Source organism: Lactuca serriola, chromosome 7, assembly GCF_051521515.1.
Source record: "Lactuca serriola cultivar US96UC23 chromosome 7, Lser_US96UC23_V15, whole genome shotgun sequence".
In the NCBI taxonomy this organism is placed as follows: domain Eukaryota; kingdom Viridiplantae; phylum Streptophyta; class Magnoliopsida; order Asterales; family Asteraceae; genus Lactuca; species Lactuca serriola.
The window spans coordinates 181,896,305-181,914,352 of NC_136414.1; the positions used below are offsets into that span (position 1 = coordinate 181,896,305).

General features: G+C 33.1%; 2 protein-coding genes across 6 annotated transcripts; both read right to left on the reverse strand.

Annotated features, from left to right (window-relative positions):
• Positions 1 to 7,049: 7,049 nt before the first annotated feature.
• Positions 7,050 to 11,566, reverse strand: LOC145061437 (zinc finger BED domain-containing protein RICESLEEPER 1-like). Of its 2 annotated transcripts, XM_079008909.1 has the most exons (5): positions 11,289 to 11,566; positions 10,838 to 10,943; positions 8,348 to 10,321; positions 8,193 to 8,267; positions 7,050 to 7,404 (listed from the first exon to the last, which is right to left on the reverse strand). In XM_079008909.1, exons 3-4 carry the CDS (start codon positions 10,299 to 10,301, stop codon positions 8,215 to 8,217), a joined length of 2,007 nt encoding a protein of 668 aa, XP_078865035.1. In that variant the 5' UTR covers positions 10,302 to 10,321; positions 10,838 to 10,943; positions 11,289 to 11,566; the 3' UTR covers positions 7,050 to 7,404; positions 8,193 to 8,214. The 2 variants fall into 2 exon arrangements, with proteins under 2 accessions (XP_078865035.1, XP_078865034.1); XM_079008908.1 differs by lacking the exon at positions 10,838 to 10,943.
• Positions 11,567 to 14,594: 3,028 nt separating this feature from the next.
• HEI10 (RING/U-box superfamily protein) lies at positions 14,595 to 17,931 on the reverse strand. Of its 4 annotated transcripts, none has more exons than XM_079009891.1 (10): positions 17,819 to 17,931; positions 17,468 to 17,606; positions 16,655 to 16,780; positions 16,482 to 16,554; positions 16,335 to 16,380; positions 16,179 to 16,209; positions 15,817 to 16,072; positions 15,553 to 15,722; positions 15,066 to 15,345; positions 14,595 to 14,940 (listed from the first exon to the last, which is right to left on the reverse strand). In XM_079009891.1, the coding sequence occupies exons 3-10, from the start codon at positions 16,722 to 16,724 to the stop codon at positions 14,934 to 14,936; spliced, it is 933 nt and encodes a 310-aa protein (XP_078866017.1). In that variant the 5' UTR covers positions 16,725 to 16,780; positions 17,468 to 17,606; positions 17,819 to 17,931; the 3' UTR covers positions 14,595 to 14,933. The 4 variants fall into 4 exon arrangements, with proteins under 4 accessions (XP_078866017.1, XP_078866015.1, XP_078866018.1 ...); XM_079009889.1 differs by having other exon boundaries at positions 15,066 to 15,375; XM_079009892.1 differs by lacking the exon at positions 14,595 to 14,940 and having other exon boundaries at positions 15,062 to 15,345.
• Between the last annotated feature and the right edge of the window lie 117 nt (positions 17,932 to 18,048).

An 18,048-nucleotide genomic window follows, 5' to 3' on the forward strand; every position in this document is an offset into this window, starting at 1 on the left:
CAACCACCATCTTCTTAGTTAGGAAGAATAGGGTATCCTGGTAGTTGAGCTCCCGCCATTTTGTTCATGCGAGAATAGGGGTAGAAGAGATAATTAATAGACGGCTAATCCTATAATTACTTATAGGGGTGATCCTTATTAGTCACTTCTATAATCACATAGTGCATACCAGTTATACATAATTTGAGATAGAATAGACCTTCAAATAAATGACTCTGCTCTAAGTCCATAACCAAACAAGGAACAGGAAGTAGAGCAATAGTCATAGATTCTGAGTCTATAATATCTTCAATTATATATAACCTTAGCATATGCACTCAGTCATTATAGACCTACTAATAGGGGTCTTTAGTTTTCACATAAGTTGGTTATAGTATCACAAAATACTCCTATAGTATTTTTAAAGGTTTGACTTATGTTCTCAATGTTTCTTTGTAGATAGAGTTGGTAAGTTTTTAGACTTGTTGCAACACCACAACCATTCTTGGGCATATGCTAATCACTTCTGGGTTAGACATAGTTGATCAGGCTATGTCATTCCCATACCTGACTACACATCCCCAAGCCTACTTGTGTTGTTCAACAATCACTACTTTTGTTCTGTTCTAGTATGTATGCATGTACGTTATACTTTTAGTAAAATACTTGATATATTTAAAAAGTACAACTCTTGGTCAGAGTGTTTTGTTCCATTGTATTTATAGTTGTATATCTTATATGGTTCGATATACTTAGTTCACTATAAACAATGCTCTAATACCAATCTGTCACACCCCCAAACCAGAACGGCGGAAACGTTCGGGGGCGGATGACTTCTTGGGTCGGGATGACCCGAATGATTTCAAAAAGTTAAAGGAACTTTTGAGAGAGATTTCGGAGAGAGTTTTAATAGAGAGAGAGATTGAGTGAAAGAGATTGAGAGAGACTTCTTTTGTGACATTTTTGAGTGTTTGGCTTTGTAACGCAAGGTTCATACAACCCGTTAAGCCTCGCTATGATTGTTATATGCTCCCGAGAGGTATGGAATAATGTTTTTCCGAGTAGTTTCATCACTTACCCCGATTAGGGCTTAAAATTTCCGAACACGTGAGAACTCTAAGTGATACTTTGTATTGAGATAGTGAAGTGAGCAATAGGAACAAAATGAAAAACCCTAATATACGAGGGTTAAATGAGTTGATCGGTTTGACTTGTTGACTTTATTTGATTTTGACTTGACCGGAAATTGACGATTGTCACAATTTGTTTACTTTTCAAAATATATTTTAAAAAAGTTTAAAAAATACAATATAAAAAATAATTACAAAATAGTTAAAGAAAAAGCGAACACAATAAATTAATAGGACTGACAATCGTATCGTGTTCGGGTTGGTGGGTCACGGGTTGGCAGGTCAAATTATTTCAACCCAAACACGACTCATTTAACTATACATGTCACAGGTTGGCGTGTGTAACATAAATTCATATATGACCCGTCAACCCACTTATTTATACGGGTTCACAAGTTGGCGGGTCCGTGGATTAGATTTGGGTTCGTGTGTTCATGGGTTGGATCGCAACAAATCGATTGTCTACTGTGTTGTGCGTCCGTCGTTCACATTCAGGCGTCAACATCGTTCGATAATGATTCAATCATTCATGTCGCCGTTCTTCGTGAGTTTGTTTTGTCGTTCATCACAGAGGGGAAAGCGAGAGAGAGCTTATTTGATTTTGTTTGTGAGAGACTTAAATTATTTAGGTCAAGCGCCAAATGTCAAATGGTTAATAATATCGGATATCCTATCCTAATATAAAGTATAAACTGTATAGTGTATAATACTTAATACATTTAAAAAAATATAATTTTTTTATTAAAATTCTAAACGGGTTGGCGGGTCAACCCGTATACTTTTTGATAAACTTGTATATGACTTGTTTAATAAACGGGTTGACATGTTGGCCGGTTAACGAGTTGAAAAACTCAACTCAAACTTGTTTATTTCGTATCGTGTCGCGGGTCATGTCGAAAATTGTCAGACTTATAAACTAATGTTTTGAATTAATAAATTATATTAAAATTTAAAACTATGTCTATTTGATAAATATTTTTAAATGCACCTGCTTAGTAAAAAAAAAGTCCACCATTTGATTTTTATTTTTATAAAATACACTCCTTTTCGAAAATATCTCTATTAGGTAAAACACTTGCATAAAGTACCTTTTTAAACTGCATGTGGATCTTTAAAGGACTACAATGACTAATATACCTTTGGTCTATAACTCTAATTGAACCCATGCCGTGACTAGGGGTGTAAACGAGCCGAGTCGAGCCCGAGCCTAACCAAGCTCGAGCTCGGCTCGTTTAATTTGAAAAAGCTCGAGCTCGAGCTCGATTCGAGCCTTAAAATGAAGCTCGAGCTCGGCTCGTAAACAATTTAGTGAGCTCGCGAGCCTAAACGAACTTAAACGAGCCTATATATATATATATATATATATATATATATATATATATATATATATATATATATATATATATATATCTATATATATATATATATATATATATATATATATATATATATATATACACACACTCTCTCTCTCTCTCTCTCTCTCTCACACACACACACACACACACACACACACACACACATATATATATATATATATATATATATATATATATATATATATATATATATAGAGGCTCGTTTAGGCTCATTTAGGCTCGCGAGCCCACTAGCTGAAGCTCGGCTCGAGCTCGTTTAATAAACGAGCCTCATATTTGGGCTCGAGCTCGGCTCGGGTTCGTTTAATTCGATCTCGAGTCAAGCTTTTAACGAGTCGATCCCAAGTAGCTCGCGAGTAGCTCGGCTCACTTACACCCCTAGCCGTGACCTACAAAAACTAACGATTGTAAAACATTTTATAAACTTCAACTTTTAACAATATATCTTTTTTTTACTAATTCATACAATAACATTTCACTATTACACAAATTTATGCAACTAACACAAATTACTTAGGTGGCGCATCTTTTGGTACTAAAATTATATAAAAAACCATACATATTTTATATAAATTCAAAAGAAATACAAAATTTGTGATAATGTAAGAAGTAATCACGACTTTAGATTAAAATTATTTGATGATTGTAGCTTTGAATTTTGTATTTTTTTTGTGAGATTTAACTATCAAAAAATATTTTCTTGATTTTTTCTCTTCAAACGTCAGAGATATTATTAAACCACAAGAAACGAACCGGAAATAAAGGAAAACATTACATAATAGCAAGTTGAAGATTTTGAAGCCACCTAACCCAATTGATATCTATTTCAGATCTAGTGTTGCACAATGGAATAGACTCCGTGACTAAGTTTTCAAGAAGCACCGGAGCTCTTGGTTTAGTAACCCCAAACAACCGTGTATTTCTAAAGTTACAAATATGTCACCAAGAAATGTAGATCACTTTCAAAAAAAAAATTAACGACACCCGATAACAGAAGCGCTTTGAACCACTCCAACCAATCTGCATACGAGAAAAGCGAAGGAACTGTGAGGCTCCGCCTTTCACGTCGCTAGAAGCCAACGAGCACCCAAAGAACTAGTGACTACCCGACTCCAACTCCAAATCACAAAGAGGACACAAAATGGAAGGCACATCGACACCTCGACTATCAAGGACTCTAGTAGGATGCCTATCAAGAGCCAAACGTCACGCAAAAATATTAATTTTTTTAGAAACAATACGGATCCACCTCATCGAGGAGCTTAGCACCGATAACAACTTTTCATCAATATAAGACATTGCTATCGTTACAGAAAAGTCTTCCATAGATCAGAAGGACCAAAACGACCTATCGGAATACAAGAACGACTCATGCTCGAACTTCAACTTAACCGAAATCTGAACCTCCAAATTAAAAACTCTAGGAAATTGGTTTAAGAGGCAAACCTCCCAACCAAGGGTCTTCCCAAAACAAAGTCAAAGCTCCATCCCCAATTTATTATTATTTTATTATTTTATTAGTTTTGCAAACAATTGGACTCCCAAACTGTCTAAGATGTTCCACAACAATAAGAATATCCACCCAAATAGACCTTCTATAAGAAGGTAAAGAACCATCAATACAACCTATATTCTCATGAATAACTTTAATCACAAAAATCCACAATCCTGAAGGTTTAGAGAAAAAAACATCAAATCCACTTAAAAAGAAAACTATATTTAGAACAAACAAACTACTAACACCCAAACCTTCATATGGCTTCTAAGACGAAACATTCTTCCAACCAACCAAAAAAAAATTCATCCAAATCTCCTTCAAAGAAGAAATTATTGTATTGTATGTAATTTGGTTTTTTTTGTTTCAATCAACCGAAGAATATTTTTTGGTTTAATATTTTAGATTTTAATTTCTTTTAAACATCCGCTTTAAACGTTTATAAAGTATAACTATATAAGGTGTTTCTCGATTATATTGCCATTTTATTTATATAGAAATATTTGACTTTTCAAGATAAAATTGTTTTAAGAGCAACCTAATAATTTTGATATGATAAACAAAAAAGAAAAGAAAAAAATAAACACTACTTGAATTAGTCTAAAGTTTTACTTCTAAACAAAACTATTTCTTTTAAGTTGAATTTCAATTTAAAAGAATCATCAAAACCATATTTTCATCCATCCTTAAAGTTGAGAATTCAAGTATCATTTATAACATAAGGTAGAATTAAGAGTAGATTAATTTTTCGTTCCAAAAAAACATAAGTTAAAACTACATGACAACACGTTATTAATATCAATATAATAAATTTAATTCAAATTTTACTCAAACATACGAACACATGTACAAGGCTGGAAAGACTATAAATAAAAGAGAAATCTTTAAAAAAATCTCAACATTTTTGGTCTAGTTTAAGTACAAGTCCCAAATTTTATTTTGTTTACAAAAAAAGTCATGATTATCGAATAAAAAATTCAAATCAATCATTTTTTACCGGTAAACTATTTTTTACTAGGTTACATCCAAAAAGTTCTCATTATTTTGGTCAGTTTATGAAAAAAAAAAAAACATATTCTTTTTATTTCAACTATTTCACCCTTTCACTAAAAATCTAAAAATCTCTTGATTGAAATTATGAATAGGAATAAACGTCATTAAGCTACATAAACTAAGGATCAAAGACTTTTATAACCAATTATTTACCACAAAACAATGACGTTAGCATCATTTTGAACTCATCATCATACATATAATCCATTTATCACACAAATTTATGTTACAAGTATTATAAGATATTCAAAATATGTGTTGAACACCTTAATACAATCTACATAAAAGTAGGTTAAAGAAAAACCAACTATTATGTTCATATAAGAAACCATTGACTGATGACAAACCGATCAATAGAATAGTAGGTTAGGTGAGATTGTATTCTAGAGAAGAGCATGCGTTTTATCCTTGAATATTTAGCATATATGAACAATTCCTCCATTGATCAATTACTTCAGAAGTTAATAAAATTAAATTTGGAAGCTCCAAAACACCAAGACTGTAAGAAATGCGGTGTATGTTCTTCTATGGATTCACTTCTATGATTACAACTTTGTTTTAAACATTCATGTGTCAAACCAAAGTAATCATACAAATGAATCCATAAAAGAACAAACACCACATTTCTTATGGTATTGGTGTTTTGAAGCTTCGAAATTTAAATTTATGGACTTTTGAAGTAATTGATTCATGGAGAAATTATTGATATATGCTTAAGATTTAAGGACAAAACTCATGTTTTTCTCTAGAATTCGTACAATCTTATCTAACCTACTATTGTATTGAGTGGTTTGTCATCGGTCAGTAGTTACTTATATAGTCAACGATTACTTATATAAACATTATAGCGAGTTTTCCTTTAACCCACTTTTAAGTAGATTGTAATAAGGTGTTCAACACATAATTTGAATATCTTATAATACTTGTAACATAAATTTGTGTGGAAATATATTCTATGACGATGATAAGTTCAAAATGATGCTAACGTCATTGATTTGTGGCAAATAATTAATTATATAAGACTTTGATCTTTTGTTTTATGCAGGTTAATAACGTTTATTCATATTCATAATTTCAACCTAGAACTTTCCACATTTTTTGTGAAAGGGTAAAATTGTTGAAATAAATAAAAAATTGGGATTTTTTTACAAACTGATCCAAATAATGAGACTTTTCTACAAGTAAAAAATAGTTTGTCGGTAAAAAAAAAAGGCTGATTTTGAATTTTTTATCCGGTAATTTAGATTTTTTTGCAAACAAAATAAAATTTGTGACTTTTACCTCAACTGGACCAAAATATTAGAATTTTCCTAAAGATTTTCCTAAATAAAATAAATGCTTGTAACTTGTAGCTAGTGATGTCAATTTATGAGACGACACGATAAAAATATACGAAACAAAACGAAATCGGGACGAAATTAAAATTCGAATTCGTGTTCGTGTCATGTTCATGTCAAGATTAAAAAACACGATGTCATGTTCGTGTTCATAAATCGACACGATTAAACCTGTGGTTGTCGTATTTTTCGTGTTTGTCGTGTTTTTGTCGTTTTATATATTTTTAAGTATGAATGAAATACACTAATAGTTATGTAATATTATCTTTGTCGTGTCGTGTTGTCGTGTTTTAATTTGTTCATTTTCGTGTTAATGAAAAAAAAAAAACACGATATCGTGTCGTGTTCGTGTTATACAAAACTTTGTCGTGCCGTATCAAACAAAAACACAACACGACTGCCCGATTTGACAGCCCTACTTGTAGGTTAAACACATCTCGGAATATAATTTGAGATTTTTTTTTCTTTTTTTGACATGAACTCATTAAATTTCTACTTATATTAACCTAGAGTAGATCCGACTCGATAAAAGCACAAATCGTTTTCTACCCTATTTAAAACTAAAATAAAGCAACCAATTAAAGGTGTTTCTTATTTCTAAGGTTAGGTTAAAAAAAGAGCTTGATTCTGCGTTTCAAAATGAATTAATAAAAAAATTAAGTTTACTTAAAATAAATAAAAAAATAATACTAATAATATATAAACAAATCTCAAACTTTGATCATTGTAACCCTATAAATTATAAAGATCAAAAACCCACTTTTTGGTACACAATCAAACACCTAATACCTTCATAAACATAAACACAAAAAAAACCCTAAAGAGATCACTTAATAATCCATCAAATTAGAAGTTTAAGACAGATTATAACTCGAAATCAAGTAAAAAAAAACGCTATCAATGTGCATTTAGTCTCCATAAAAAAAGCTACATTCATTCCCTTCTTTTTGGGGTTTGGGTTAATGATCAAATGCAATGTCCTAATTACCATTCTGCCCTCTTGTGATATATGCTCATCAAATTCTATCCACCTTGCATCAAAACAAACAAATACAAACCAGAAAATTAGCAAATATTACATTCAAATGTTTCTTTTTGACTTAATGAACTTAATAAGTAAAGACGTAAAGATTGTTTCTTTTTGTTATATTTTGAATGGTGTATTGTATGAACAAAGATTATATCATTTTTATGACTGAAAAAAACGGTATGAATATCAATAAATGACCATTTTACCTAGGGGTGCACTCGTGAGCTACTCGAGATCGAATTGTTAAAAGCTCGACTCGAGATCGATTTTAAACGAGCCCGAGCTTGTAATAGGCTTGTTTATTAAACGAGCTCGAGCTCGAGCCTCTGTTCCTTGGCTCGATTAGACTCGCGAGTCTAAACGAGCCTACATATATATAATAAAAAAATTATTTTTATTTTTATATATTAAAAATAAATAATAATTTAATAAATACCATTTTAGGAAATTAGAGTGTACCGTAAACGAGCCGATCCCAAATCGAGCCCGAGCCCGAGCCCGTACAATCCTTAACGAGCCGATCTCGAGCTTTATACCACAAGGCTCGAAACAAGCCGAGCTCGAACTCGAGCCTATAAATATTTAAACTAGCCGAGCCCGAGCCTAGTCAGGCTCGAGCTCGGCTCGGCTCGTTCCCTTCTCAAATAAAGTTCTTGCTACTCTCACAAAAATTATGAATATTGAGAAAACTTTTTTGTTTGAATGTAAGGGTAAAATGGTCATTAGCCACTTTACCCATACATGACTTAACAATGGGAATAAAAAGAAATATGAAATCCATAAACATACCATACAGGTGATGCAGGGGCAATTACGTCAATTCAACAGCGAGGGGCACAACCGCAAGGCTCGAGGTATTGGTATCTATCACAAGACAAAAACATTGTGAATACAAATATATTAACAAAAAGCGTAATAAACAAATGATTTAATTCATTAAATACCTTCGGGTTCCATTTTAAGCCAATCTTGGCCACAAATCAAAGCTTGTCTAATATCGGGATCAACCGTCCTCAAATGATGATCAACGACTCTCCCACCACTATGGAATGCCAATTCCGGAGTCAAAGTCGACACCGGAATCCCAAGTATATCCCTCGCCATCATCGACAGAATCGGGTACCTTGGAGTATGAACTTTCCACCAATTCAAGATGTTAAAATCATGATTCCGTGGAAACACTGGTTCCTCCAAATACTTATCAAGATCCGAAACCCCACTTTGCTGGTTTCCAGTCTCATTTAAGAACTTATCAAAACCTCTCAACCGATCCCTCACCACATTACCCGTACCCACTAACCCGTTTGACTGAGTCGACTCGGTGTCACCGGAACCCGGTTCACTCGAATACTCATTAAAAAGCTCCCGTACACCCTCGGAAACTTCCCGAATCCGGTCCGGAGCATCGGAATCATAAATCTGTTTATAATAATACTCCACCAGCTTCATCTTAAACCTTGGGTCCAATATCGCCGGAATCGCCAATGCCGACCCGCATTTCCCCCAGTATTTGTCAAATTTGCCCTTCATTTTTTCGGCTAGTGAACGGATGAAATCGTCTGGGGATTTACAGTAATCGATTAGTTGGATATGAACATCGCAAATCTCCGGGAAGTATATGTTTGCGGTTGGGTAGTTTGATTGTGAAAAGACGAATGTAACCTCGACAAGAAGTTTCATAAGTGAAGTAACGGAAACCACCCAATTCCATTCCTGATCCGATAAAAACATGGTGTAGTGTTGATCGTGTTCTTGGAGTAAATAAAACGCGCCACGGTGTTCAATCGCGGATTCCAACATAAAATATGTTGAATTCCATCGTATCGAATTATCAAGAAATAAAGATTTTGAGGTGTTGACCGAAGCCTGTTGACCAAATTCGTTGAACTTTTCTTGAATTGACATCGCGCTTTTCACGTATCGGATGCTTTCACGGATCTTTTCTGTCATGGGTTTTAGTGATTCCATTGTGTCTTTCATGAGGGATTTTATAAGATGTGAAGAGCATCTGATATCGAACAATTCCCCGTTTTTTAAAACGGGTCGGTTTTGGGAAAACCATTCTTTTATATGGTTGTAAGAGGAAAAATCATCGAGAGTCAACGAGAATAATTTCCGGTCAACGTCCCAATCGATTAAACATTTTATGATTAAATCAGATAACGAGTCTTCTGTTTGTGAAGATTCCAAAGTTAGAAAATTTAGAATCTTTTTCTGCAGCTTCCATTGATCATCGATGTAATTCGCTGTTAAGCTTACATATTCGGTGTTTTCCGGCGACCACCACATTCCGGCGGAAACACTGATTCTCCCGGGGAGATTCCGGAGGATTTCAAACACTTTTTGTCGTTCTTTCGCGTAAATTGTTAAACAATCGGATTCGATTACACTGGTTGTCATAACTTCAAACATTGGTTGAAGATTTTTAACAAAAATCTTGAATCCAACATGCTCAACCATGGTAGGGGGGTAATCATGGAGCATGATCATACGGGCTAAGTCAAACCGGCTTCTTTCTTGGTCAAACTTGACACTTCCGAGGTTGACTGTTTCTTCCATCTTTGGTTCTTGGTCAAACTTGTATGCAATTGGGATTGGGTTGTCTTCTTTTCTTTGTACATCTTCATAGTTGACATTTGCAATGCTGACTGTATCATCTTTTCTTTTTCTTTTTGCAGCGAGTATTTGTGACACATCAAAATTGGATCTTTTTAAACATCGCATTAAATGGTTTCTTAAATGAGTGGTGCCACTGTTGCTTGATCCACTTAGTTTTTTTTGACAGTGTACACAAACTGCATAACATGCATCAGCTTTTCTCACCCTTTCAAAGTGGTTCCATACAACGGATGTTAATCTTTTTGGTTTCTTGGCAGGTGTTTCAGCTTGTATTTCCATCGTATAAACTTGATGAAAACCTATTTGATTGAAAAATATATATATATATATATATATATATATATATATATATATATATAAGAATTAGAAAAAATTGTAGTAGAAAAGGACACAAAATGTGAAAACTAAAGGTGCTCTAATCTCAAAATACACACAAGAATCAAGAAAATCAAAATTGAGATGCAATATGTATTATAAACTGTTCTTGAAATTCATGGCCAACAACCCAAAACTAAGCTTTCCAGAAATGAATGTAACCCTATTCAATTTTTAGTATTTTTTTATAAAGTTTCATGTGCGTTTTACTGAAATTGATGATCCATGAGGTCATTTCGCATCTGAAGTCAAGGTGGGTAGGATAATGAACAGAAAGTATTCGACTTTCAAGCATGATTACAAGAGAAAAACACACTAAAAATGCAAAAAAATAATCCTATATGATGACATCAATTGTTCTTAATTCAATGTTAGTTGTAGGATCTTGCAGTATCAAAGAATTACAAAGCAGAAACAATCAATAACACCATGTTCCAAACCCTTAATTTCTTCGGCTCCTTTCAAATAGATATTTCCACCTCTAAGATTCAGCTATACTTCGATTTTGTAACACAAGTATACTACTTCTCAAACGCAAGAGTGACCCTGATTTCAGTTTTTGCAAAGTTAGGCACGATACTATTATATATTATTCTATTTATAGTACTTATTTTTGAAGAATTATCGTATGTGTTGTTGAAAATATCTAAATCCATATGAATCGAAATCGACATTCAAAAGCGTAGCTACTCCTATGAAGGATTGGTACTTTCTAAACTAACGAAATTCTCGATGATCGCATCAATACACACAAGACCACAAAAACAAACACCCAAAGTTGCAGATTCTTTGTAAGATGAAAGCAATAGCTCGACATCAGTTATCAAAAATAAGAAAAAAGGTAAACACGGGTGTATTAACCATGAAGAAATAAAGAAGAGAGATTCGCACCTTTTTGCAGCGGGTTTGTTTTTGTATGTTTTAAATGTTCTCGGTGTTCGTGTATCCCAGAGTCCGATTGGATGATCCGGGAAGATTATGTAGGGTTAGGGTTCGTTTTGTCCATGGGGTTGGAAGGAATTGGAAAGAGGATCTGGATGCGACTGAGAACCCGAAGAAAACCCCCGATTTGGGAGGTGGATGAGATCGAATTGGGTCGTGATTTGGGTTTTGTTTGGTGGGTTAGGTTTCTGGTTTCCCGAATCTTTTGGGATGGGGTGTAATGGGTTTGCGGTTGTGATTGCTGGATAGTGGATCCTATTCCGGAGTATGTGCCAAGTTTTTTATTTTTCTTTTCTTTTTATTTATTTATTTTTTATGGTGGAGGATTTCTCATACAAAGTCATTAGAATAAGATCCCCATAATTCCACTTCTTTAAAATTGAATTCAAGAAATATTTTCTTGATTAATATAACAAATAGGTTGGTGTATTAAAAAATAAATTTGGTAATAACGATCATGAAATGTATTCAATGAAATGTGATGGCATGATGATATTTAAATGGCAAAAAGTTCAACATATCTTTTTTGTAGTGATTTGTTTTGAGGGTGAGATTTAGATTAGAAGTTTTTACAAGAGTTTGTTGCATATCTTGTTTGATATTCCTCCGCACACTAAAATGACATATTGACGTCTTTGAACTAACAAATATGTGTCCCGATGACAAATTTTTCTTGATATTGAGAAAACCCTAGATAATTAGGTTGTTTTTTGAATCAAATATTAGTTGCTGATGTGAGATCGAATTTCATCGTGTAGGGTTCAACCCAATGCATATTATGTATTGTTATTTATTGGCTTGTATTTGTCAATTGCAATCAGGTGAGTTATCATACTTACAAATAAGGGTCGAATCTGAGCATGCAATTCGATCGGCGAAGACAAGGACCATGTCAAAACCAAAAGCCCAAGAAGAAAGAACGTTCATAAAGATATATCCTACAATCCGACAGAGGGTTTAGACTTCTATCAGTTCATCAATTTTGCATATATGATGTTTTATTATTTTCATTTTAAAATCAAATATAATACAAATAAACTACCTCCATATCTATTTTTGGACTTTTAAAGATGGTTTGAGTATACATGAACCTCCGACTCAAATTAAGGGGGTGTGTTAAAGTAAAATTAATAGTTGTTCTGCATCCATGTATATAGTTGTAGTCCCTTTTGTAATATATTGTACTATTTATACCTTGAGCATTGCAATACAAAACCTACTATGATTTCCATATTCCAAAAGTTCTTGTGGTTGGGATTAGAGGTGCACATTAGTTGGTTAAAACTGAAACAAATCTTTTAAAAACTAATTGGTTTTTAATCGGTTCCAGTTAAAACTTAACATGTTTTGATTGGTTTTTTGGGCTTCAAGTGGATAAGTAGTCAAGTTTTGGTTGTGAATTAACTTGTGTTTTAAAAATTGGTTTCGATTAAACCTATAAAGAAAACCTTTTATTCAAAATTTACCTCAACCAAATAATACTTGTATTATATTTGATTTTAAAATGAAAATAATAAAACATCATAGCTTGGACTTTGAATTACATAAAAACATAAATGTCGAAACCGAGAATATTATCAATTATAGTCTTGAAATTGGTTGTTTTCGTATAATCGAATATTTTTAATGTGGTAACTCTTCAAATTCACCATCATCTACTTCGGTCATTGGAGTTGATATTCCATGTGCAATCTTTTATTCTAGGACGAACTTTTTGATGGTGGTAAAAGTGGTCGTTCAAATTGAACGTAATTTTGTATCCTTTCAATGTCTTTTAAGTAATTCTTCAAGCAAATACACGATTGAAAGGTGAGTCGTAACCTTCGTTCCGATATGACCTTGTCATGAAGAGAAAAAAAATTAAAACTATTGTGGAAGGTTAGACAGCTAGTAAATTACAAGTCATAACGGTGTCAGAAATTATGGTTTCATTCTCCCCACCAAGCCAAAATGTCAAGGTTGTGGAATTTGTTGAGCGAAACGTTAGTTAAAATTTTTGGTGCCATATAGGTGCCTAATTTGTTACTTGTGGTTGAAGTTCGTTGGTAAAGTATTCATCCTCCGTCAAAGTGTTATAAAATTAAAAGAATTGTAGGGTAGTAAACACATGATAATAAAGTTGTTTCCTTAAAAACTTGTAGAAATTGGTTAATTCATGGAGTAGAACCCAATCCGAATATCCGATTCGAGGGTTGAAACATATCAGTGTTTTTCCACAAGTATTTCATTAAAAACATTTATCGTAAATTTTTGTTATAAAATACTTTCAAACATAACATAAATATGGGGTTGGCTAAAAAGACATCTCATTTTACCATTTAGACAACCCTAATTAATTTTTGAAATACTTTTATTTGTTGAAATTGCATTATTTTCCAAAAAAAATTGATTACAAGTAGTTGATTGTAGGTTGACTTTTTATAAAAGTGATGATAGGGTGTCTAAGGGGTATTTTATTAGCAGCACCCCACAAATATAACATTCACGTAGAATTATTGTCGTAATTAGGGCCCAGTCAAGGTTCATTTCACCAGTGAAAAAAACAAAATTTTGCTTGTCGTTCGTTACTTAAAGCATAAATCGTATTTAGTAAACCTTTAAATTTTGTACCAAAATTTTCGCAAACTTATAGCCCGGCTTGCATGGTTATATTAATAATATGTGCAACATACATGGTTTGGAAAATCGTCATCTAAAATAGGCTTTAGTCGATTGATGACATTTATGTTGTTTGAAGCGTTATCGAAAAAAAAAACAAAAAAACAAGAAAAACAAAACAAAACTATATTCTAATTTATATTGTAGTTTTCAAAGCCTACAATTATTTTGAAAATTTCTTGGGTGGATGTCACAAAATCTTCCTAAGGATAATCCAAGTGAATGCAACTTCATTAGCAAAAAGAAATGATATAAGAAAAAGTTCATATAGAAACCATTAAAATGTTAAGAACTATAAGAACCGTTAATAGTTTATTGAATATTCTTGTTTGTTTAATTTAATTTTAACACTTGGTTTTTATTTAAATAAAAACACATCAAAGTTAATAATTCTTTATTCAAAGCCGATATTGACATATTTTCAAGTAAAAAAAAATATGTTAAAATATTTAAAAGTTTAATGAAATTCATAGTTTAGTTTTGTAACATAATTTTTGTCTTTAAAATATATCATCGATACTGATCTATAACTATTAGAAATTAAAAAAATATTTTTTTTACATGTTTGATTATGTTTTTGGATAAAAACAAAATTACTAAATTGTAAATCATGTCTACTTACACAAGCAGTTCCATCCAAATGGATAAACATTAAAATGGCAGCTATAAGGCAGTTGATAGCAGTTTCAACGTTCTTTCTAATAACAGTAGAAACAATCCCATTTCCGTAGTAGCTACCTATTTTTGCATCATATTCTAGTAACTAAAGGAGTAACAAGTTCTTGAGTGTCTACATACGTTTAATTCCCTACTTTTAAGTGGACCTTTCACCAAGTAAAAATATGTCTGAATGAATATTCAAAAAGATGACTTACAGTAGATTTATTTTATACCCAATTGCATATAGTCGGTTGATCTTCTCTCTTTAAGTGGTATCTATAACCTGTAAACGATAAAAATAAGCCAAGATAACAACAGAGTTAAAACTTAAAAGTTAAAACCAAATGGCATATATTAAGAAAAACTAAAATCATCGATTAAATTAAAACCTAAAAATACGTTACTTACGTGAACAACTGAGGTCGGGTACGAGAGAGTTGAGGCCTTTTCATTGGAGATAATATCAGATTTCTCAATGTCATCGAAGGATTTCCCGCTCCACCAACACCACCACCGCCGCCGCCGCCACCACCACCGCCGCCACCAAACATCTGGCGACCAATACTTCTTCTGTTTTCAACTGGGTTTACTGAATGTTTTACAGGTGGGCTATTAGAGATGTCGAAGGGCCCACCAGAGTTAGAACTGTTTTGTCTTGTGGTTGCTGGCCATATATCTTCCCGAGGTCCTGGAGTGTCAGGGGTGTAAACCGACCAATCTGCAGCAAATAAGTGAACTAGCATTTCTTGGGCAATACCAAGTAAATGAACCTTTCTATATAGATCTTGTAACCCCAAATTTCAATGTAGTTGTTTTTTTTTTTTTTTTTTTTTTTTTTTTTTTTATTTCAGGATAATATTATTGAAATAACTTTTGATAAACAAAATGAGATTACCTTTCCTCATGGGATCTCTGTTATCCATCATGTTAGCAGGACTGGAAAACAGATCAGAATCACCACCACCCCTTGAGAAGAAGTTGTTTGCAGGTTGAATGGCTGACCGTTTGACCGACTCATACTCACTTCTCAATTGGTCATACATCTCATCCAGTTTTCGCTTTTGCCTTATCAGTAAAAAAGTAAAAACATTGATGAAAGTGAAACTTGTAATTTTACTGTTTGTAAATTCCGGGGACAAATGGACAAGTGGCTGCTGACCTGGATTTCTCAGAAAATTTTTCTTGGAGTTCTTGTTTATCTTTGGATAAGTTTTGAATTTCTTGTTCCATCATTTGACACCTTTTGCCCATTTTCTGATATGCAGTGTGCAACTGTTCCATTTTTTCTGTGAATTTTTCTTGCATTGTCTCGCATTTTTGTTTGCATTGAGCTACTATCCTGTTCATTTTGAATTGCATTTCGAGTTCCTTTTGTCCAATATAGAACATGACACTTCTATATGCACTCTTCATTACTTTATTTGTGTCAAGGAAAGATAAAGATGTATATATGGATCACATACATAATACATTAATATGTATAATTATCATATGACCAGATAATTCAAGTTAATAGGATACATATTTGTGGAGATATGCCAGCCATAGCCATCTGCAGAGAAGCATGTGAAGGAAGTTAAGATATATGAATACTGAAATGTAAAAGTAATTAATGAAAATCAATTTGGATATTGCAACATTATACTGAAGTAAATATCCTAACAGAATCTTTCTTACATTTACCCATTCTTCATTTGGGTTGATATCCACAGGTTTCATTAGGCTGAAAGCAAAAACACATATTAAGTTTATAATCAACTAAAAGGTGAGAATAGATAGAAGTATATGGATGATACATAGAGGAAGGAGAAAACTAGAAAGTACCTTTTGGAAAGTACTTGATCACAAATAGGGCAAGCTGCATCATTGCTTAGTATCTTACTGGCATCTTCGTGACCTTTGAATCTCATTAAGGAAAATAAGTTGTGTATCATGTCATTCACTGATTGAAAGAAGTGTAATTGACGACAGTCTATACGATTATAAGTTTAGGATACACAAGAGATGGCCACATGTGGTAGAAATAGCTCTTCCTTCCAGCTCCCTCCAGCATGCGTTACACTTCATTGCAGTGTATATAATGATCTTCAGATGATTTGATGCTCCTTAGTCCTTAATAATACCTAATGATAAAGATTATCATCTGAATATGAGAAGTTTGCAGTTCATTTTTACAAAGGGGAAAACTTAAGGAAAACCAAAAAACTGTGACTATAGCTATGAACAAAGCCATCTGATCAATTGTGATTACCATTAAAGATGACTACCTAAAAGCCATATGCACACTAATCTGAACATATTAGAATATGAGAGTCAACAAGATGACTACATTGTATTATGTTGGCTCATGGAAGCAAAAACTTTGCATTGTAAAAAGAACTGCATGACAAAAGATGATGCCATTAACATGACTTATGTGTTACTGTTTTTGAAGAAAAACATACTCGGTAGTTTAAAAATATGAGAATATATGGCAGATGTCAAAGATGAAGCAATTTTAAGCTTCTAACAGCTTCGGGATAACCAAAATTACTATAAGCGTTGTCTGATTTAAACTATTTAACCTGACATGAGATCTACTTTGGAGTTCAATCATCTTCTGAATTAGCTATGTAGAACCTTAACCTGCATGCCTCTGAGTGTTCGCAAAAGTAATTCAAACTTCACGTTCATCATTTAATATTAGGCGATTAGTAATTTCACTCTGTTTCTGAAGTTTTCTTTCAATGCAATATGTGATATGATGAATTACTACAGACGAACAAAAATTTATGATATGAAATAGGAAAAGAGGACCGGAAATTCACTACCTTCAATTTCGGAAATACCGATAGAATCAGCGTAGTCCTGGATCAAACTTGAAGCTCAACTCGAAATGACTAGAACAAGGTACGAAACATATCCGATCACAGCTTCAAAAACGATCGGATTGCGATCAAGCACGAAAATCTGCAAAATCATCAAATTATAACATAAATTAAACCTAATTGACATGATACGAGAAGCTTGAATCGGTGAATTCGAAATTTAGAGGCTATAAAACATGCTGTTCCTGTCGATTTTCGTATGGCAAACTAGATTTCAATCCGCTAAGCTGTTCGATAGCATAGCAACACTAAAATTCATCATATCAAACATTATAATTCTCAAATCGCACTTACAAAACAAAATTTTCGATCGTTGCTATCTCTGTGTGCAGCTTGGTCGCTATCGGTGAGATTATAATGGCGGTAAAACTTTGGAGGAACTATTTAAAAGTGACACGGTCAATGGTTGTCTCCTCGGCTCCTCCCATCTGAAGACGGTTCTTCTTTTTTATTTTTGACAAAACTTCAAAAATTGTCCCTATGGTTTTCAAAAGTATCAAGTTTAGTCCCTAATTTCAAAAAAC